The 24,019-nt window shown below is 41.4% G+C and overlaps 1 protein-coding gene across 2 annotated transcripts in view; it reads right to left on the reverse strand.

The window, feature by feature from the left end:
• Nucleotides 1-29: 29 nt before the first annotated feature.
• Nucleotides 30-24,019, reverse strand: part of LOC133576383 (scavenger receptor cysteine-rich type 1 protein M130-like) — a 48,990-nt gene continuing 25,000 nt past the window's right edge. For both annotated transcript variants that reach the window (XM_072912233.1, XM_072912232.1), the window contains 7 exons: nucleotides 19,178-19,492; nucleotides 14,816-15,124; nucleotides 8,111-8,404; nucleotides 7,710-8,045; nucleotides 7,534-7,641; nucleotides 6,031-6,115; nucleotides 30-5,960 (listed from right to left, as the gene is read on the reverse strand). In XM_072912233.1, coding sequence (XP_072768334.1) covers nucleotides 5,813-5,960; nucleotides 6,031-6,115; nucleotides 7,534-7,641; nucleotides 7,710-8,045; nucleotides 8,111-8,404; nucleotides 14,816-15,124; nucleotides 19,178-19,492 — 1,595 coding nt within the window. In that variant the 3' untranslated portion in view covers nucleotides 30-5,812. The remainder of the gene's footprint in view (nucleotides 5,961-6,030; nucleotides 6,116-7,533; nucleotides 7,642-7,709; nucleotides 8,046-8,110; nucleotides 8,405-14,815; nucleotides 15,125-19,177; nucleotides 19,493-24,019) is intronic.

Consider the following 24,019-nt stretch of genomic DNA (forward strand, 5'->3'; position numbering starts at 1 on the left):
TAAAATAAACATATACATATGTGACAATGTAAAAGAAATACATATTTATTGGTTGGCATGTACAACTGTAACAGCAACAACAACATGATGCAGCAATAAACACAGCAACGTAAATATATAGTCGATGTGCTGTTAACTATCGGCTTTGGGAAAATGCATCTAACTTGCAATTAAAAACACATTTTATTTCCAGAAAAATTGCCACACCACTTCCTGGTTTGTTTTGCAAACACACTGAAGAGCATGTCAACATTTGGACTATTTATTAGGTGCACCTGCAGAATCTAACAGACAGTTCTTTTCAAGAGTCTAAAAGAACATGTTTTGCAGCAGGTTCCTTAAAAGAAAAAAAGAGTACTGTCATATAGACTTGGTATTGCGTGTCAAACTAATTTTGGTTCACGGGCCACTATAAACCATAATTAAAGGTCCACTGGGTCGGAATTCTACAATCAGAATCAGATTGATTGGCCAAGTATTTTTATCAGACAAATAATTTGACTTGGTAGACTGTGCTCTCTTTGTTTAATGCAAGGAACAATTTATAAGAGAATTACCTATAAATAACAATATGTTCTCTTTGTCTTTGTGCAAAGAAGTACAAGTACATAGGAAAATCTTCACATCCAATTAAATATCCATCTACAAAATATATCATGAACCACCACGGACATCTTAAGACAACTTTTTTCACAAATGCAAAAAACTTTAAGTCACAGGTATTTGGAACAAAAATATAATAACATAATACATCTTCTCTTGTCTATGCATGTCCTTGCAAGATGTTGTATTTTTTTGCCTTGACAAGTGATGTCAAATACTAAATTATTTTCCCTGAACACAGACGCATGTTGGTTACACACCAATCTCAACGGGTTTACATTCATCTCTGTAAATAAATAGGAAGTGGTCCATTCCGCTTTAAAAACTACTTTTTTTCACAACTTTTGGGTGTGCAGGTGAGTAGAAACAAAAAAAAAACCCTCATAAAAAACGTTAAAAAGCAGGCTACGCATTAAACTAGCAAAAGGTGTATTACTAACAACAACACTAATTACCACAGTACACACCTCTGCTCTAACCGGCGTTACCAGGTTCAACCCATACATGCTTTTTCTTACTTTCAAAAAATGACTAAGCGGGCAGGATTGAACCTCCTTACGCAGGAACATTAAACTTGTTTGTTTTGGGGGCCACATTTTCAGCAAGCTAATGACCGGGATTGTCCCTTAACTATTAGTCTTATTTTGTATATTATGGACAACCAGCATCCTCAACAGTGGACATTTGATTTTGGTGTATTTATTTTGTCAGATGTACCGAAGAGCTCTGTTGTTTTTAAGGACCTGCTGCAAAAACAGTAGTCAAAGATTATCTCTATGACAGCACTCTAGTGTTTTAAAGAATCTGCTGCAAAAATGTGACTCTCACAAGCAGGGGCGGATTCTAGGGGCCCATGATGGAGGGGGGCCCAGAGAGGCCCCTAATGATGATGAAATTATAATACAGAAAAAATAATGACACTGTGTTGGGGGCCCTGTAAAGATTCTTTTCATGGGGCCCAAAATCCCTAGCGGCGCCCCTGCTCACAAGTAGTTTTATTTGAACTTGCGACCACCAGTTGAATAGCCCAAATGATGAAAAAGAGAGGACCTAAAATGGAACCTTGAGGAACACCACAGGTGTAACTAAAGAAGTTGAACAAATGACTACTGACTGCATCAGAAGTAAGCAAATTACAACACCACCTTAGTTACATAAATCATATTACAAAAAAAAATTCTGCCCGCCAAAAAGGAGAGACTTAAAGGTGTGCCTAGAGCGGGCGTCAGCAACAAGTGGCTCTCGAACCGCATGTGGCTCTTTAGGGCCGCCCTAGTGGCTCCCTGGAGCATTTTTAAAAAAGGATTGAAAATGGAAAAGGGAGGGTTTTTGTTTGAGGACAAACATGACACAAACCTTCCCAATTGTTAGTAAGCCCACTGTCTAATATGTTTGTGTGTATGCTTCACTGATGACAGTATATATGTATATATAACCGAGCGGTATAGCTCGGTTGTTAGAGCGGCCGTGCCAGCAACTTGAGGGTTGCAGGTTCGATCCCCGCTTCCACCCTCCTAGTCACTGCCATTGTGTCCTTGGGCAAGACACTTTACCCACCTGCTCCTAGTGCCACCCACACTGGTTTAAATATAACTTAGATATTGGGTTTCACAATGTAAAGCGCTTTGAGTCACTTGAGAAAAAGCGCTACATAAATGTAATTCACTTCACTTCACACTTCCCTATTTGGTGAACATCGTTTTGTCCTTCTAATTTTGGCGGTTCTTGAACTCACCATAGTGTGGACTGTGGCGCAACAGTTTGTTTACATGTAAAATCTTCCACTCCTTCTTTGTCTCATTTTGTCCACCAAACGTTTTATACTGTGCCTGAATGCACAAAGGTGCATCAACAAAGGTGCGCTTTTTTGATGTTATTGACTTGTTGGAGTGCTAATCAAGCATATTTGGTCACTGCATGACTGCAAGCTAATCGATGCTAACATGCTATTTAGGCTAGCTGTAGGTACATATTGCATCATTTTGCCCCATGTGTAGGTATATTTGAGCTAATTTAATATCCTTTACTTTTATCCTCTTTGTATATAATTTAGTATTGCATGTCTCATGACACGTTATCTGTATTAAAGTTAAAGTTAAAGTACCAATGATTGTCTCACACACACTAGGTGCGGCGAAATATGTAATATTGGCTGCATTTCAGATAGTTGTTTGTGTGCCATGTTGTTCCAGACCACAGCAAACATGACCTAGCTTGCCAAAGATTGTAATAAATCTATTAAAAGAAGACAGCCTGCCGTTTCCTTTAACTTGAACACACACATCTATACCTTTGACCATTAAAAAGCCAGTAACTTCCAGGAGTTATCTCACCTTTTGAGTAGCCTCTGATTTACTAATGGTTTCTATTGTTGTAAAAATGTGTAGAATAAATATTACATTTCAACATAGTCATTTTGATAGTAGGCTACTTTAGCTAATATAGACACTTATGTCATGTGTTGCCTTCATTATAAGACTTATATACGGCTTTTATTTTTTTGCGGCTCCAGACAGAATAGTTTTTTGTATTTTTGGTCCAATATGGCTCTTTCAACATTTTGGGTTGCCGACCCCTGGCCTAGAGGAAGGCCTCTGTTATGTAAGTCACAAGTTTGGACCCCAGTGTTCTATGTTTGCTAGCAAGGTTAAATTGTCAATGCAAGGATCTGTTGCAAGTGGTCCAAGTTCCTTAATACAACAGGAGCGTGTTTGTGTTTTTAGAAATTTGCTGCAAAAATGTTTGTCTCCCAAGTCTGGAACTGAACTTGGGGGCCAGTATGGTATCATTCCCGGGCCTGTTTTGGCCCACGGGCCATATGTTTGACACCTCTGATTAGGGCTGTGAATCTTTGGGTGTCCCACGATTCGATTCAATATCGATTCTTGGTGTCACAATTCTCGATTCAAAAACAATTTTTTCCCCGATTCAAAACGTTTCTCTGTTCATTCAATACATAGGATTTCAGCAGGATCTACCCCAGTCTGCTGACATGCAAGCAGAGTAGTAGATTTTTGTAAAGCTTTTATAATTGTAAAGGACAATGTTTTATCAACTGATTGCAATAATGTAAATTTGTTTTAACTATTAAATGAACCAAAAATAAGACTTATTTTATCTTTGTGAAAATATTGGACACAGTGTGTTGTCAAGCTTATGAGATGCGATGCAAGTGTAAGCCACTGTGACACCAGTGACGTCCGGTGAGGTTCATGGCTGGTGAGGCACTGACTTCATCACAGTCAGATTTACAAACATATGAACCCTAAAGAGTATCTTATTCACCATTTGATTGGCAGCAGTTAACGGGTTATGTTTAAAAGATCATACCAGCATTCTTCCCTGCTTGGCACTCAGCATCAAGGGTTGGAATTGGGGGTTAAATCACCAAAAATTATTCCCGGGCGCGGCGCCGCTGCTGCCCACTGCTCCCCTCACCTCCCAGGGGGTGATCAAGGGGATGGATCAAATGCAGAGGACAAATTTCACCACACCTAGTGTGTGTAACAGTCATTGGTACTTTAACTTAACTTTAACTTTACACATACGAACTGTAGCACACAAAAAAGCACATTTAATATAAAAAAACGTTGTTATGGTCTTACCTTTACTTATAAATGAAGTCCATGCGCCGCTCCTTCTGAACAAAAGCATCGATAACTTGTTTATAGAAGTCCTCCTTATCTTTCTTCAGTTTTAAAAGTCTCTCTGTCTCGATGGAGATCTTCCTTTAATTATTACCTCCTGCTTCGATTGAAAGTACAGTTTAGAAAACTGTTTTATTTTAGATATGTAATCCTCCATGTTAAAAGTCCAGGCGAGAGGAAAAAATAAACGATCGCTAACTGTTGCTGCTTGTTGTCACTTATTCTGCAGCCGAGTAGTCGCAAAAATGATCCTTGGGATCACTAGCGCCCTCTATCACCATGAGGCGGGATTAATGCGAGCCTCAGCCAGTGCGTCTTCGCAGCCGTTTCATGATTGCTCAGCACAAGAAATACGTTACACACATACAGTTGTTGACAAAATACACTGTACATTATATACCTCAGCTAATTAAATTATGGAAATATATAATCTAATTCATATAGCAATACGGTCTCACTGCACAGCAGGCCAGCAGTTAGCCGAGTCATTGCGCAATCCATGGTGAGGCTCAACTGGCTGCTGATCACCGCAAGTCTCTTCTCAGTATTTGAACGGCAAATGTGAAAATTCAGCGATTTTGAATAAAAATAATCTAAAACTGGTGAAGTTAAATGGAAAATATTTTTATAGTATAATCACTGGATACATATAACAAATTAATTAATTTTTTTTCTTTTTACATTTTTTTTCTTTCTATGATGGCACGTGAGGCCCCGCCTCACCTGCCTCCCCTGACTGCACGTCACTGTGTGACACTATTGTTCTTCTTCTTTTTTTATTTTTTTTTTTTACAAATGTCTAATGATAATGTCAATGAGGGATTTTTAATCACTGCTATGTTGAAATTGTAACTAATATTGATACTGTTGTTGATAATATTCATTTTTCTTTCACTACTTTTGGTTTGTTGTGTGTCGTGTTTGTGTCTCCTCTCAATTGCTCTGTTTATTGCAGTTCTGAGTGTTGCTGGGTCGGGTTTGATTTTGGAATTAGATTGCATTGTTATGGTATTGCTGTGTATTGTTTTGTTGGAAATAATCGATTTTTTAAAAATGAGAATAGATTCTGAATCGCGAGAATCGCGATTCGAATTCGAATCGATTTTTTCCCACACCCCTACCTCCGATAGAGCGGATCTTTGACGAGTGTCGAGGAAGTAGGTTCTTAGAAAAAACATTTTAGAAAAAGCAGAGTACTCTTGACATATAGAGGAGTGAAAGTTGAAGTAAAAAAGTTTAAGGCATCCCATTGGATTGAGTTTTTTCTTGCCTTTATGTGGGATCTGAGCCGAGGATGTCCTTGTGGCTTGTGCAGCCCTTTAAGACACTTGTGATTAAGGGCTATATAAATAAACTTTGATTGATTGATTGATTGATTGATAGATAAGGCAGTGCAGGTGGGGTGTTCATTTAAGAAGCGGTTTAATATTGCTGTAGTACAAGTCCTCTTCTAAAAAGGCACAACTTTTGTTCTGGATGGCAATACATTCTGCAGGTGTATCTAATGAAGTATCAGGTGTGTTCTGTACGTAAACAAGGCCTTATCATTTGCAACACCACCACTACAGAACGAGCGGTTCAAGCTCGTAACACACTCGACCTGCCAGGTCCTCGGGGACCCTTTCTGCAGAGCTCTCAGAGTCGACGTCCGGCACCTTGTCCTCCTGGAGGCGCTGTGCTCCTCGCACTCTAACGGGCGGGTTTCGATCTCTTGAAGGAGACAAAAAAAAAAAGGGGGGTGACGTGTCATTTTGTGTCCTGAAATTATTTTTCCTCTTACCCGCCATCAAGTGCACCGTTGCCTCTGTCGTCAAACTGTGGTTTCATGGCTTCTACAAGCCTGTTACTGAACTGAACCATGGTGCCTGTCGCCAGGAGCAAACAAGAAGAAAACGGCATGAAAATCACTGAAATATCTCTTTCCACCATTACACACCGTGCTGGTGACAGGAAGGTAACTGAATGAATAAATTAGTGTTCATTTACTTCACTTCAGAGTAGGGCTGGGCGATATATTGAATATAATCGATACATCGCGGGTTTGTGTCTGTGCGATATAGAAAATGAATATTTCGTGAATATTCGAGTATACGTTCTCACGCAGTTGCTTTTAGCTGCGGGCATTAGACTACAGGCTCTTCTCACTCTTTCTTGTCTCTCCTTCTCACAGAGTGGTAAAACAAGCGCACCTTGTTACATACGTCACATACTGTCGCGCGTGCAACGTCATACGCCCTCGCCGAGCAGAGAGGTAATGGCATGGGTAAAGTTAGCAGTGGCAGGTGGTGCAAGTGGAGCGGTGCGAGTGGTAATATGAGAGAGAGGAGGTGCGAATCTGATAACAAATGGAGGAAGAATTAATTCCCAAGAAAAACAGCACGGGTTCATCGTCTGGCGGTGGTTTGGCAACCGTAATATGTCAAGTATGCGGCAAAAGCGTTGCTACAAAAAGTAGCAGCACTATTAAATTTGTAGCATTATTTGAAAAGTCACCCGCTAGAGAATAAGGAGTGCTTGAAACTCCGCATGTCAACATCTCCGGCCGGTGCCACACCCAACAAAATGCCGAAGCAACCAACACTGACCCAATTGAGCCTGGCGTCTTCCATTTCCACATCAACACCGTATTAAAAAAATGGTCAAAAACAGGAGATAACGTCCGCAGGAACCTACCACATAGCGAAGGACATACACTATTTGATTTCCTATTACGCAGCTAATTTTTATTTTACAATTTTTGAAATATCTTGTGTGACATCATGCACAAAAGTGCACTTTATTTGTTTTAAACTATTGTAGTGGCGTTCTGTACAAAAAGTGCACTTTAATTTATTGTTGTTTTGATATGTCATCTTAGTGACATCATGCACAAAAGTGCACTAATAGATTGTTTTAAAATGTCTCTGACAATCTTGCATTTTCTGTTTTGAAATTAAATGAATGTTTGTGCCACTGCTTAATAACTGTTTAATAAATACACTTTTGGTAAATTGACTTAGTTGTGATTTCCCTCTCTGCATGAAAGTTTAAAATGAGCATATATTAATGCAGTATGAACAAAAAATGTTTTAATGTAGACACATAGAATCATCATCATACTAGTGTGATTATATGTATCAAGTGTTAATTCAAGGCTAAGGCAAAAATATCGAGATATATATCGTGTATCGTGACATAGCCTAAGAATATTGAGATATTAATAAAAGGCCATAGCGCCCAGCCCTACTTCAGAGGGTAGTAATCTGATAACAATTAATGATGTGCCATCCTTTTTGGCCCTCACCCCCATGCTGCCGCCTCCTCCTCCACACCAGATAACCCACAATGAGAAGCAGCAGCAGTAGCACCAACCCGCTCACAAGTCCTGAGACCACCGACGAAGACGATGTTGCTGTGGGGATTGTAATGTTAGTTTGAGGAAAGAGAAACAAAGCTGTGCTTTATCTCCGTGGGTCTTACCGGCGACAGTGACATAGAGCGACTTGGAGGGAGCGGACCAAAAAGTCTTGGAGGTGATGTTGACGGAGTAGATGCAGACGTACGCACCTTGGTGTTTTTCCTCTATCTCGGGGAAATCGAAGTAGGCCAGGTAGAAGACAGAGTGTCCAAACAACGGCTTTGCTATTGAGCTGTTTGTGTTTGTGTTCTTCAGGTAGACTAGGCCTTTAGAATACAAGGAGTGGACCGAGCACGTGATGGAGAAGCTGCTGCCTCGGGTGACCGACACCTCTTGCGGGCTGTAGACCACCATTACCTGGAAGGTGGTCATGGAGATGAACGGTTTCTCCAGCGACACTAGGGATTCAAGGTGGAGGTTATATATTGCATTCAGCCATGAAAGAAACAAACAGTGGGCGCACCTTTGACGCTGAGCTCCACTGGATTCCCTTCAGGATAGTAGATGACGTTATTCGACAGCTTCTTTTGATATTCACAGAAGTACGACCCCTGGTGGCTGAAGTTCACTTTGGAGATCGTGAAAGTGGCCGCTTCGTTCTCGGAATACTTCTGGATCTTAAACGATCCTTGGGTCTTCTTCAGGAGAAAGGTGCCGCCCATGTGCTCGGTCAGGACACTGCAGGTGAACTCCACATTGTCGCCCCAGTTAACCTCCACTGATGGACTCACTGTGACCTGAGGCTTCTCCAGAGAACCTAAATCAGTAAGAACAGGTATAACGAACAATTTATTGACTGTGAAGAAATTGGTTGATTGTTTCTCACACGTTCTACAATAGTGTATTGGAAATAAGGATCGGTACCGAAATCAGTACATTAAGGGACGAAGAGACACGTTACAATCAAACAGTAATAAATACAATACTTACAGTACAAACACCTTTTAGAGCGAAACAAAAGGGTAGACTTTGCTTGATGGCAAAGACTATCCCCTAACTAGGTAACACACAGTAGCCTATACACTACTTCTATCTAATGTCTTGGAATTGCAACTGCATGCAAAGACTACTTTATGATAAATGCAAATGACACTCAGAAGTGTAAAAAAATCAAAATATAACAACTGGACAATACAACATCATCAGCTCATTTTTGAAAGTCAAATAAACCCTTGTTAAAATTCGAGAGTGAGCTTATTCTTTCCCCTAACTGGGTATAGTGGAGAATGTTTATCTATTTATTGTCCTGTAGCCCTGCAGTGATAATGGTACTTGTAAGAAACTTGGGCTGTGTCCCAATCTGAAGTCTACAGCCTGAGAAGTGTGCATTTGTGAACAACTGAAATCAATCATAGCACCATTAGAAGGCTGTCCAAATTCAATAGTCAAATCTAATGTCAACATTGATGAAAAAGGGGAGGCCCGCAAGTATTGATTTATTAATAAGAATTAATTTAATGTGCAAAAAGTTTGGAAGAAAGCTTTAATTATTTTACTTTCAATCGTGAAGAGGTCGACGTTGGTCTGATTATGTACAAACCACGTTTCAGCATGAGTTGGGAAATTGTGTTGGATGTAAATATAAACGGAATACAATCATTTGCAAATCCTTTTCAACCCATATTCAATTGAATGCACTACAAAGACAAGATATTTGATGTTCAAACTCATAAACTTTATTTTTTTTTTGCAAATAATAATTAACTTAGAATTTCATGGCTGCAACACGTGCCAACGTAGTTGGGAAAGGGCATGTTTACCACTGTGTTACATAGCCTTTCCTTTTAACAACACTCAGTAAATGTTTGGGAACTGAGGAGACACATTTTTTAAGCTCCTCAGGTGGAATTCCTTCCCATTCTTGCTTGATGTACAGCTTAAGTTGTTCAACAGTCCGGGGGTCTCCGTTGTGGTATTTTAGGCTTCATAATGCGCCACACATTTTCAATGGGAGACAGGTCTGGACTACAGGTAGGTCAGTCTAGAACCCGCACTCTTTTACTATGAAACCACGTTGATGTAACACGTGGCTTGGCATTGTCTTGCTGAAATAAGCAGGGGCGTCCATGGTAACGTTGCTTGGATGGCAACATATGTTGCTCCAAAACCTGTATGTACCTTTCAGCATTAATGGCGCCTTCACAGATGTGTAAGTTACCCATGTCTTGGGCACTGATACACCCCCATACCATCACAGATGCTGGCTTTTCAACTTTGCGCCTATAACAATCCGGATGGTTCTTTTCCTCTTTGGTCCGGAGGACACGACGTCCACAGTTTCCAAAAACAATTTGACATGTGGACTCGTCAGACCACAGAACACTTTTCCACTTTGTATCAGTCCATCTTAGATGAGCTCAGGCCCAGCGTAGCCGACGGCGTTTCTGGGTGTTGTTGATAAACGGTTTTCGCCTTGCATAGGAGAGTTTTAACTTGCACTTACAGATATAGCGACCAACTGTAGTTACTGACAGCGGGTTTCTGAAGTGTTCCTGAGCCCATGTGGTGATATCCTTTTCACACTGATGTCGCTTGTTGATGCAGTGCAGCCTGAGGGATCGAAGGTCACGGGCTTAGCTGCTTAGGTGCAGTGATTTCTCCAGATTCTCTGAACCCTTTGATGATATTACGGACCGTAGATGGTGAAATCCCTAAATTCCTTGCAATAGCTGGTTGAGAAAGGTTTTTCTTAAACTGTTCAACAATTTGCTCACGCATTTGTTGACAAAGTGGTGACCCTCGCCCCATCCTTGTTTGTGAATGACTGAGCATTAAATGGAATCTACTTTTTTTTTCTTTCTACTTTTATACCCAATCATGGCACCCACCTATTCCTAATTTGCCTGTTCACCTGTGGGATGTTCCAAATAAGTGTTTGATGAGCAACCCTCAACTTTATCAGTATTCATTGCCACCTTTCCCAACTTCTTTGTCACGTGTTGCTGGCATAAAATTCTAAAGTTAATGATTATTTGCAAAAAAAAGAAAGTTTATCAGTTTGAACATCAAATATGTTGTCTTTGTAGCATATTCAACTGAATATGGGTTGAAAATTATTTGCAAATCATTGTATTCCGTTTATATATACATCTAACACAATCTCCCAACTCATATGGAAACGGGGTTTGTAAATAATGTAAATAAAAGGAACAAGATTGAGTTATTTTTTGTGTTTGTGTACGTCACAAAAACATGTTCTCCAGAGAACCTAAATCAGTAAGAACAGGTATAACGAACAATTTATTGACTGTGAAGAAATTGGTTGATTGTTTCTCACACGTTCTACAATAGTGTATTGGAAATAAGGATCGGTATCGAAATCAGTACATTAAGGGACGAAGAGACACGTTACAATCAAACAGTAATAAATACAATACTTACAGTACAAACACCTTTTAGAGCGCAACAAAAGGGTAGACTTCGCTTGATGGCAAAGACTATCCCCTAACTAGGTAACACACAGTAGCCTATACACTACTTCTATCTAATGTCTTGGAATTGCAACTGCATGCAAAGACTACTCTATAATAAATGCAAATGACACTCAGAAGTGTAAAAAAATCAAAATATAACAACTGGACAACACAACATTATCAGCTCATTTTTGAAAGTCAAATAAACCCTTGTTAAAATTTGAGAGCGAGCTTATTCTTTCCCCTCACTGGGTATAGTGGAGAATGTTTATCTATTTATTGTCCTGTAGCCCTGCAGTGATAATGGTACTTGTAAGAAACTTGGGCTGTGTCCCAATCTGAGGTCTACAGCCTGAGAAGTGTGCATTTGTGAACAACTGAAATCAATCATAGCACCGTTAGAAGGCTGTCCAAATTCAATAGTCAAATCTAATGCCAACATTGATGAAAAAGGGGAGGCCGGTAAGAATTGATTTATTAATAAAAAATTAATTTAATGTGCAAAAAGTTTGGAAGAAAGCTTTAATTATTTTACTTGCAATCGTGAAGAGGTCGACGTTGGTCTGATTATGTAAATAATGTAAATAAAAGGAACAAGATTGAGTTATTTTTTGTGTTTGTGTACATCACAAAAACATGTTTGATGAAACTTATGAATGTTTGCACCCCTGTTGTTACTGTAATCTTGTGTTTTGTAATAACGCCTGGGAGAAATGAACATATAAGGAAAATAAAATCATAAAAATAGTATGTTCAGGTTTAGATGATCATTTATTAAGGAAAATAAATGTTTTTGACATTCATCCATTCACTATTCTGCTTATCCTCATTAGGGTCGCGGGTAGGCTGGAGCCAATCCCAGCTGACTTTGGAAAAGAGGCAAGGTACACCCTAAACCGGAGCTGGGCAAATATTTTGACTCAGGGGCCACATTGAGAGAAAAAATGTGTCTGGGGGGGCCAATGTGTATGTGTGTATAAATGATATATACACATTTAGCTGTAAAAATCTGCTGTACAGTATGTGTGTTTGGGTCCATTTTTATCAGGAACGCTAATACCAAAAGTCCCAATGTCCGATAGAATTCTAAAAACGTTATGACAGACCACCTCAAAAAAACGGAATGGAATTTTAAATTTTTCTTACTGAATGGGACACCCAAAACGTACATTAAATAAAAGAAAGTGGGATTTACAATATTAACTATGAACAATAAAACACTGAATATTAACAACATATGAACATTGCTCCTCTTTTACTTCTCAAACCAGCTCCTCCACAGACATCTTTTACAATTAAGCAAAACACAACAAAAATGTAACAAACAGCAAAATATGAATGCAAAGGGTAGTAAACAACTACAATATGATATATTATCACATAAAAATCTGCATCCGCATCTGTTTCTGACACAGGCGTTAGGGGCTGGCTTGTCTGAAAACAAATCCCGCCCACTCTGCTTTGTTCCTCGTCTGAGATGCTGTGACGTAGATTACCGCAATAACTCGTATAGCACTCAAAAACGCAGATTCCAACCGTTGAAATACTTTCTATAGTTCAAGACTTACGGTCATTTAACAACAGCACTGCACATCATAATGGCGGCTACAGTTTTGATGTTAAAAAAATGATGTAGAACGTCCGGTGGGCCGGATTGAAAATCTTAATGGGCCACATGTGGCCCGTGGGCCGTATTTTGCCCAGGACTGCCCTAAACTGGTCGTGTTTTTGAAATGTAAATCAATAGATATTGTAACTGCTGCTGTTGAAGCGTTTCTTTTTCATTTGCTGCATTTATTGCACAAATGTAGCATTATTGAGAGTAGTCTGGTTTAAAATGGATTCATTCCACCTAAAAGTGCTGTTTGCAACTTCCTCATAGTTACATTTTTAAAAACAAAAAATATAACAAACACCACCAGCTTGCTCATGTTACCATTAGTGGTTGAACAGAACACATTTGTTTGACAACTGTCTATATTTTTCACAATTGAAAGATTAATGTAATTAAACATTTTTTACTGGCCCGAATAAAATTATTGGTGTTTACGGCGGTCACTCAACTGGTCTCGTCAACAAGTATGCACAGAGAAGCGACAAACAATTTGCAGGCATGTTGTCGTATGATAGAATATACAATCAATGACAGCCAACGCTAACTATCCAAATTGCTACTTTTACCTAACAATACCAAAGCTAATGTGCGTGCATGTGTTACGTACGTACATCATTAGGTACGAGAGCCCGCAAGAGGGCAGGATGTACTGTGTAAAATACTTTGGAAAGTTCAGCCCCTTTAATATTTAAGGGAAATAAGTAATACAAACGTACATAAATAAAGCAGTCGTTAATATCACTATTGTTTAAGATATCAGGTTGAACACAACACTGGAGATGAATCTCTCTCGCCTATAAACCTATAAACTATAATAATAATAACTTTGCGAGGATTAGTAATAGAAGGGGCTCTGCACTGTGGATGGACATTATCCGCGCTGAGACAACGCGTTCGTTCCAGCTTGCGAGTTGTGCCAAGACACGCACCCTCGTGGAATTCACACATTTCCTGCATGTGTGTATCAAGAAATACCGAAATGAGCGCACATCCTCTTTGAAGGCATTTTTAACGTGAGCACAATCTTGAGCCATGAGACACCAGGACACAACTAAAGTAAGGATCTGCTGGGCTCGTCAGTCCATTATCATAAGATCTCCGATTTGATCGGGACACTGCAAAAAAGAGCTGACAAAATACGAGATAAAAAGACTTGATTTTAGGAAAGAAATACTAAAAACTAGTGAAATTATCTATCCATGCAGCTAGGTAATTTTACTCGGTAAGACATCTTAAATTAAGATTTGTATAACTAGAAATTAGCAGGACTTTTAAGAAATAGAAATAAGTATTTTGTTTTGAAAACAAGCATTATTCAACTTGCAATTCTTAAATGAAGCATCCTCGGGATGTTGCAGAATTTTAAACAAGATTTATACGTGGGGAAAACCAAAATATGTTACTTGTAAAGTCAATGACTTAAAATAAGTAAATAGCCCTTAAAGGGGAACTGCATTTCTTCGTTAACAATCATTTTGAAAGACAAGAACACATTCGTCTTTTTTAAATTTATTTCAAAGATGCTAATAGGAGTAGCTTTGTAACCTTCAAAGCCCTCTAAAACAACTTCAAAAACCTCCAACAATTTATATACACACTGCAAGTCTATATGTAATGTAGATAGATAGATAGATAGATAGATAGATAGATAGCTAGATAGATAGATAGATAGATAGTACTCTATTGATTCCTTCAGTACTATCTATCTATCTATCTATCTATCTATCTACATTACATAGTAACAGACACGATCATAACTTCATGTAAATTCGGCATATTTACAATATTTTGGTCATTTTATTGCAGTTTCCTCTGCGCATTTTTTTCCATGACCATAACAGCGTACCCCTGACTTCCAGCAACAACTGTGTGTTTCTACTTCCGGACACAAACGCGGACACAAACGCATTGGTAGCCACCAAGAACGAGCCAATTTCTACATGTTAGAATGCAAACAAGTTAACTGACTTGACTTCTTGTCTTTCATAAGGATTGTGAACGATAGGCAAAATTCCCCCAAAAAAGAGCAGTTCCCCTTTAAAACTAGGGAAATTTCTCGCGATAAAACTTTAAATCTCGGCAAGTGGCAAATAATTTGCAGTGTAAAAGTAACAGTGACAGCATGTTATCGGTGTCTTACCCAAGCAGATAACACCGGCGTCCTCGCTGTGTCCACAGTTATTTTCCCCGAATCCCTGATGATTGCAATGCGTGATGGCTGCCTCGTCGCCGGTGCACTCAATGTTATCCAGCCATATCGGGCCTTTGCCTCTCCCAAAGTGGGCACTGACGGGGGCGGACACGGCGTGACCGCAGCCCAGCTGTCTGCACACCACATCGCCACTGACCATATCCCACTGGTCGTCGCACACGGTTCCCCACTGGCCCTGATGGAAGACCTCCACCCGGCCGGAACATCCACTCCAGCCGTCGACCAACCTCACCTTTGCTGTGCGTGGAAAACAAAACTCTTTACTATGATAGGGACATGTGTGGCTGTAAACGACCACAATGTATGCCACTGGACAATTCTAAATGAAACTGTTTAATGTATCCCGTGTCACATTTGTGGGTTGTGGTCAAAATGCTTTGGAAGATGTGATAGCATATACAGTCACGATCAAACATACACTTGTAAAGAACATAATGTCATGGCTGTCTTGAGTTTCCAATACTTTGTACAACTCTTATTTTTGTGTGATAGAGTGATTGAAGCATCTGACCACAGAACTTTCCTCCAGAAGGTCTTATCTTTGTCCATGTGATGTCAGATGAAACAAAAATGTAGCTGTTTAACCACAATACCCAGCAATATATTTGGAGGAGAAAAGGTGAGGCCTTTAATCACAAGAACACCACTGCCACCGTCAAGCATGGTGGTGGTAGTATTATGCTCTGGCCGTGTTTTGCTGCCAATGAAACTGGTGCTTTAAATGGGACAATGAAAAAGGATGATTACCTCCAAATTCTTCAGGACAACCTAAAATTGGGTCTTGGGCGCAGTCATGGTGCCGATCACGGCTGCCTCGGTGCTCTCGTGCGCTCTGTTTTGTTTGTTTTTGTGTGTAAATTGTGTGTCCGCGTGCTCTTACACCCGCGAAGAGCTACTGAACATCAGATCCATCACCCCTACGGACTTATTACCGGTCATCTTAGCGTCAGCTGCGGATTTGGTCCATTCTTTGATCAAAAGAGGGAAACAGCACCGAAGAGGAAAGCGAGCGGGCGCCCTTGTCCGTCCCCGCAGACGGGGATTACGCACGCCTTTACCTGGCATCTTTCTCTCCAACGTCCGCTCACTTGCCAACAAGATGGACGAGCTAGCGTTGCTGATGAGAAGAAACACAGACTTTTCCTCATCTTGTGTTTTGTGCTTCACGGAGACGTGGCTGAGCGCGAGTGTCCCTGACAGCGCGGTTCAACTGGAGGGCTTTCAACTTTTCCGCGCGGAAAGAGACGCGGGGCTCTCCGGCAAAAAAAGAGGCGGAGGAGTCTGCTTCTTCATCAACAGCAATTGGTGTATAGACGTGACAGTGATATCCAAACACTGCTCTCCTGCTCTGGAATATCTTTTCATTCACTGTAAGCACTTTTACTCACCGCGTGAGATTGTTTCATTCTTACTGGTGGCTGCCTACATACCACCCGGCGCAGACGTGCGTGACGCTCAGACACGCTTGCAGGACCGATCTTACATGTGGAACGGCCTTTTCCGGACTCTCTTGTTATCGTACTTGGTGACTTTAACAAGGGAAATTTGAGCCAGGAATTACCTAAGTATGGGCAGTTTATTAAATGCCCGACCAGAGAGGAGAACACTTTGGATCACTGTTACACTACAATAAGCAAGGCATATCATGCAGTCCCGCGCGCTGCTCTCGGACTATCAGATCACGTGATGTGCGCTTAATCCCTTCATACAGACAGAGACTGAAACTGGCTAAACCTGTTATGAGGACCATTAAGTGTTTCACCGCCGAAGCTGTGGAGGAGCTGCGTGCATGTTTGGAGACGACAGACTGGGAGGAAATTGGAGCGGCCAAGTACAATCTGGACGAGTATACGGACACTGTGACCTCATACATTCAGTTCAATGAGGCACGCATCATTCCAACGCGCACCAGGGCTTGTTATAACAACGACAAGCCCTGGTTCACACCCAAGCTCCGACAGCTGCGCAAGAAGAAGGAGGCTGCGTGGAGAAGCGGGGACCGGAGTACCTACAGAGAAGCGAAGTACCACTTCAACAGGGAAGTGGAGAAAGCTAAATCTGTGTACACTAACCGTCTACAGGAACAGTTCCGCTCCAAAGATTCTGCTGCCGTTTGGAGAGGGCTAAGGGCCCTTACGAACTATAAGCCCAAAGCCCCCCCAGGCCCTGAATGACCGGACTCTCGTTCAGGGCCTCAACACACATTACTGTCGTCATGAACGGCCTTCAGCTCATCAAAGCTCTGCTCCCCCCACATCACCCTCCCCACCAACGCCAGCACTCCATTAAAGGATTTAAAGGACTCCAAGGACATCACAGGACTCCAAGAACATCACAGGACTTTAAAAGCCCTCTCCATCTGAGAGGAGGATGTACGCGGGCAGTTCTTGAAGCTGAATACGCGGAAGGCCCCCGGGCCGGATGGTGTCTCCCCCTCCAATCTCAGACACTGCGCGGATCATCTGGCTCCTGTCTTCACCGACATTTTTAACACCTCTCTGGAGCTATGCCGCATGCCGTCCTGCTTTAAGACCTACACCATTGTCCCTGTCCCCAAGAAAGCACGGATCACAGGACTTAATGACTACAGGCCGGTTGCGTTGACGTCTGTGGTCATGAAGTCCTTTGAGCGCTTGGTCCTGCCCCACCTCAAGGACATCACCGCCCCCCTTCTGGACCCACCGCAGTTCACCTACAGAGCCAACAGATGGAGCATCTGGACTCCCCAGGAACCTACGCTAGGATCCTGTTTGTGGACTTCAGCTCTGCCTTGAACCCCATCCTCACTGGACTGCTACGAGACAAGCTCTACCAGCTCAGTGTGCCCGACTCCCTCTGCAGTTGGATCTATGACTTTCTGACGGACCGAAGACAGCATGTGCGGCTGGGGAAGATTGTCTCGGACAGTAGAACCACGAACATTGGTACTCCTCAGGGCTGTGTACTTTCCCCCTGGCTCTTCGCCCTGTATACAAACTGCTGCACCTCCAGTCACCAGTCCGTACATCTGCTCAAGTTTGCGGATGACATACCCTCATCGGGCTCATCTCGGCTGGCGATGAGACCGCCCACAGTCCAGTATAAGCATCGACTGCAGCGCATCGTACGTGCTGCTGAGAAGGTGATTGGCTGCAAGCTCCCATTCCTCCAGGACCTGTTCACCTCCAGGACCAGGAGGCATGTGGGTCGGATCACAGCTGACTCTTCTCACCCTGGACACAAACTATTCTCCCCTCTCCCCTCAGGCAGGAGACTACGGTCCATCCAGACCCACACCTTCCGCCACCTGAACAGTTTTTTCCCCTCGGCCATCAGGCACATGAACAATAACTCCTAACAGTAGCTCATTTGAATTATTTTCTAAGTCTATAACAAGATCTGACAGCTCAGTTACAGCTCTTGTTATTACCAAATCTGTGTTATATGTGTTTTATGTTGCACGATTGCACCAAGAAAAATTCCTAGTTTGTGAACCCGTTCTCAAACAATGGCAATAAAAACTATTCTGATTCTGATTCAGTTGGGTGTTCCAACAGGACAATGATCCCAAACACACGTCAAAAGTGGTAAAGGAATGGCTAAATCAGGCTAGAATGAAGGTTTTAGAATGGCCTTCACAAAGTCCTGTCTTAAACGTGTGGACAATGCTGAAGAAACAAGCCCATGTCAGAAAACCAACAAATTTAGCTGCACCAATTTTGTCAAGAGGAGTGGTCAAAAATTCCACCAGAAGCTTGCCAGAAGCTTGTGGATGGCTACCAAAAGCGCCATACTGCAGTGAAACTTGCCAAGGGACATGTAACCAAATATTATCATTGCTGTATGTATACTTTCGACCCAGCAGATTTGGTCACATTTTCAGTAGACCCATAATAAATTCATAGAAGAACCAAACTTCATGAATGTTTTTTGTGATCAACAAGTATGTGCTCCGATCACTCTATCACAAAAAATAAAGAGTTGTAGAAATGATTGGAAACTCAAGACAGCCATGACATTATGTTCTTTACAAGTGTATGTAAACTTTTGATCGCGACTGTATGTAATAAAAAGCTCCTCAAAGTTGTATCATCATTACACAAGTGCTCAATGACTTAGATAATTAGTTGCTTATTGTCAAGATGGTTTGCTTGATTTTTGTGATGCTTTGGCAAAGCCCCTCAAGTCAGTGGACGTTTTTTACCCTTCTCTGTGCAGCGGTTCAAGAGTTCCACAAAAAATTGCATCTTCTGAATATATGAGACAAAAAATATGAAATATCATTTAGTACTGTTTAAAAGTGATCCAAACCTGCACAAGAAAGACCAGCATCATGCTCGTGTCCGCACGTCGACTCGGTGAAGCCCCCTCGCGAGCACTGCTGAAGAGTGGTGGCGTTGGAGAAACACGAGTCGCTCGCCTCCATCACGGGCCCGCTGCTCTGGCCGTAATGCGCCCCGCCGGGAGCGCTTGTAACAAAGCCGCAGTGTAGATGTTCGCACACCGCTTGGGCTTTGCTCATATCCCAGTTGGCGTCGCAAACCGAGTGCCAAACCTCGCCTTGCTGGACCTCCACTCTGCCCGTGCACCCAACTTCGCTGTTCACCAAGCGGACCCCCAAACTGTCTGAGGAGTCGAGGAAAAGAAGAGTCACCATATGATTCAGTTGGGTGTTCCAACAGGACAATGACCCCAAACACATGTCAAAAGTGGTAAAGGAATGGCTAAATCAGGCTAGAATGAAGGTTTTAGAATGGCTTTCCCAAAGTCATGACTTAAACGTGTGGACAATGCTGAAGAAACAAGCCCATGTCAGAAAACAAACAAATTTAGCTGCACCAATTTTGTCAAGAGGATTGGTCAAAAATTCCACCAGAAGCTTGCCAGAAGCTTGTGGATGGCTACCAAAAGCGCCTTATTGCAGTGAAACTGCAATAAGGCGAAAATAAATGTTTTTTAATCTAGGCACGTACAAGCAAATATGCTACCTAGTGGTTTTCCAGCAGGCTACTCAAAATACAAAACCCAAAACCAGTGAAGTTGGCACATTGTGTAATTTGTAAATAAAAACATATGGGGAAATTAGTTTCATTCGGGGGCCAAATTTAGAGAAGAAAATGTGTCTGGGGGCCGGTATATCTATTTTTAGGAACACTAATACAAAACCTCACAATAATATCTGATTGAAAGCTAAAAACGTTATGACAGACCACCTAAAAAACGGAATGGAATTATTTTTTTTTACTGAATGAGACACCCAAAATGTACATGAAAATAAAGAATGTGGGATTTACAATATTAAAAATATGACGATAGAATACTAAATATTGACAACATATGAATGTCACACCCCCTCTCGATTGACATATTTTACAATCAAGCAAAACGCAAAAACATGCAACAAACACAGCGAAATATGACTGCGAAGGGTAAAAACCCCCCACCTACAATCTGATATAATATTACTTTTCTTGCAGAACTTTGTTGTAAAAATCTCCTTCCGCGTCTGTCCCTGACACCCGCATTTCAGGCTGGCCGCTCTGGAAACACTCTGTGGAAAGAAACCATGCCCACACTGCTTGGTGCCTCGTCTGAGCTGCTGTGACTTAAAATACCATAGTGAATAATTAGATTACCATAGTAACTAATTAGATTACCATAGTAACTAGTATATCATGCAAAAGCGTAGATTCCAACCATTGAAATACTTTGTATAATTCAAAACTTACGGTCATTTGAAAACATCACTGCACATCATAATGGCAGCTACAGTTTCCATCATAAAGATTTAAAAAAATTATTTGGGAATGTCCGGCGGGCCAGAATGAAAAGCTTAACGGGCTGCATGCGGCCCTCGGGCCTTAATTTGCCCAGGTCTGCTATCCAACCTGTGTATAGGCACGGTGGTTAGGTTAGTGACACTATGTTGTGATTTAAGGGTAATGGGTATATCATGATGTACAGTATATCATTCTGGAATCGGTTGCCATCTCACATTAATCTCTCACAAAGTAAATTGTCATTCAAGACAGCTTTGAAAATACACCTATTGCAGCTGCCCACAAGACATTAATTTTTAATACTGGGTTTAACTAGCTTTTTTATCTTAGGTTGTACTTTTCTGTTGTATGTTTGGTAATCTATGTATTATTTTTATTTTTATTTTGTATGCTCTCATGTGGACCCCAGGAAGACTAGCGGTCACCTTGGCGTCAGCTAATGGGGATCCATTCAAAAAAAAAATAAACAATGGGTTTAAGTCTTGTTAAGAGCTCGTTTTAGTATTCATATTTTAATTGATGTAATTTAATCGCTTATTTTCACCCATTTTGAAATGCAAATGTTGACAGGTATGCTCGAAGCTAGTAACCATACACCTGCTGTCATGCACATGTTGTCTAATCAGAAGCCTGTAAAAGTAGCCACAACTGACTTGGTGGCATTACACCTCTGTTATTATGCTTAGGCCCAGTTCCATCCACAAACCCCGTTTCCATATGAGTTGGGAAATTGTGTTAGATGTAAATATAAATGGAATACAATGATTTGCAAATCCTTTTCAACCCATATTCAATTGAATGCACTACAAAGACAAGATATTTGATGTTCCAACTCATAAACTTTTTTTTTTTTTTTGCAAATAATAATTAACTTAGAATTTCATGGCTGCAACACGTGCCAAAGTAGTTGGGAAAGGGCATGTTCACCACTGTGTTACATCACCTTTTCTTTTAACAACACTCAATAAACGATTGGGAACTGAGGAAACTAATTGTTGAAGCTTTGAAAGCGGAATTCTTTCCCATTCTTGTTTTATGTAGAGCTTCAGTCGTTCAACAGTCCGGGGTCTCCGCTGTCGTATTTTACGCTTCATAATGCGCCACACATTTTCGATGGGAGACTGGTCTGGACTGCAGGCGGTCCAGGAAAGTACCCGCACTCTTTTTTTACGAAGCCACGCTGTTGTAACACGAGCTGAATGTGGCTTGGCATTGTCTTGCTGAAATAAGCAGGGGCGTCCATGAAAAAGACGGCGCTTATATGGCAGCATATGTTGTTCCAAAACCTGTATGTACCTTTCAGCATTAATGGTGCTTTCACAGATGTGCCTTGGGCACTAATGCACCCCCATACCATCACAGATGCAGGCTTTTGAACTTTGCGTCGATAACAGTCTGGATGGTTCGCTTCCCCTTTGGTCCGGATGACACGATGTTGAATATTTCCAAAAACAATTTGAATTGTGGACTCGTCAGACCACAGAACACTTTTCCACATTGCATCAGTCCATCTTAGATGATCTCGGGCCAAGAGAAGCCGGTGGCGTTTCTGGATGTTGTTGACAAATGGCTTTCGCTTTGCATAGTAGAGCTTTAACTTGCACTTACAGATGTAGCAACAAACTGTATTTAGTGACAGTGGTTTTCTAAGTGTTCCTGAGCCCATGTGGTGATATCCTTTAGAGATTGATGTCGGTTTTTGATACAGTGCCGTCTGAGGGATCGAAGGTCATGGTCATTCAATGTTGGTTTCCAGCCATGCCGCTTACGTGGAGTGATTTCTCCAGATTCTCGGAACCTTTTGATGATATTATGGACCGTAGATGTTAATATCCCTAAATTTCTTGCAATTGCACTTTGTTCTTAAACTGTTTGATTATTTGCTCACGCAGTTGTGGACAAAGGGGTGTACCTCGCCCCATCCTTTCTTGTGAAAGACTGAGCATTTTTTGGGAAGCTGTTTTTATACCCAATCATGGCACCCACCTGTTCCCAATTAGGCTGCACACCTGTGGGATGTTCCAAATAAGTGTTTGATGAGCATTCCTCAACTTTATCAGTATTTATTGCCACCTTTCCCAACTTCTTTGTCACGTGTTGCTGGCATCAAATTCTAAAGTTAATGATTATTTGCAAAAAAAAAAAAGGTTTATCAGTTTGAACATCAAATATGTTGTCTTTGTAGCATATTCAACTGAATGTGGGTTGAAAATGATTTGCAAATCATTGGATTTCGTTTATATTTACATCTAACACAATTTCCCAACTCATATGGAAATGAGGTTTGTACAAAAATGGAAGCAATGCACGTGAGTTAACTACCGTATTTTCCGCACTATAAGGCGCACCTAAAAAACCACAAATTTTCTCAAAAGCTGACAGTGCGCCTTATAACCCGGTGCGCTTTATATATGGATTAATATTAAGATTCATTTTCATAAAGTTTCGGTCTCGCAACTACGGTAAACAGCCGCCATCTTTTTTCCCCGTAGAAGAGGAAGTGCTTCTTCTTCTACGCAAGCAACCGCCAAGGTAAGCACCCGCCCCCATAGAACAGGAAGCGCTTCTTCTTCTACTGTAAGCAACCACCCGCCCGCGTAGAAGAAGAAGAAGCGCGCGGATATTACCGTACGTTTCATTTCCTTTGTGTGTTTACATCTGTAAAGACCACAAAATGGCTCCTACTAAGCGACAGGGATCCGGTTCATGAAAAGACGCAATCTCTCCATCCGCACACGGATTACTATTTCACAGCAACTGCCTAAAGACTTTCAAGAAAAGCTGGCTACTTTCCGTGCATATTGTAAAAACAAGATAGCTGAAAAAAAGATCCGGCCAGAGAACATTATCAACATGGACGAGGTTCCACTGACTTTTGATATTCCTGTGAACCGCACTGTGGATACAACGGGAGCACGTACGGTGAATATTCGCACCACAGGGAATGAGAAGTCATCCTTCACTGTGGTTCTAGCTTGCCATGCTAATGGCCAGAAACTTCCACCCATGGTGATATTCAAAAGGAAGACCTTGCCAAAAGAGACCTTTCCAGCCGGCGTCATCATAAAAGCTAACTCGAAGGGATGGATGAAGAAAAGATGAGCGAGTGGTTAAGGTAAGTTTACGCGAAGAGGCCGGGTGGCTTTTTTCACGCAGCTCCGTCCATGTTGATATACGACTCCGTGCGCGCCCACATCACGCTGGTTTTTAATATATTATTAAAGTTTGACTGACCTATCTGACTGTTTTTTTGACATTCCTTTAGCGCAGTTAGATGCGGCTTATAACACGGGGCGTCTTATAGGTGGACAAAGTTTTGAAATATGCCGTTCATTGAAGGCGCGGCTTATAACCCAGGGCGCCTTATGGTGCG

This window comes from Nerophis lumbriciformis, linkage group LG34 (genome assembly GCF_033978685.3).
Source record: "Nerophis lumbriciformis linkage group LG34, RoL_Nlum_v2.1, whole genome shotgun sequence".
NCBI lineage: Eukaryota > Metazoa > Chordata > Actinopteri > Syngnathiformes > Syngnathidae > Nerophis > Nerophis lumbriciformis.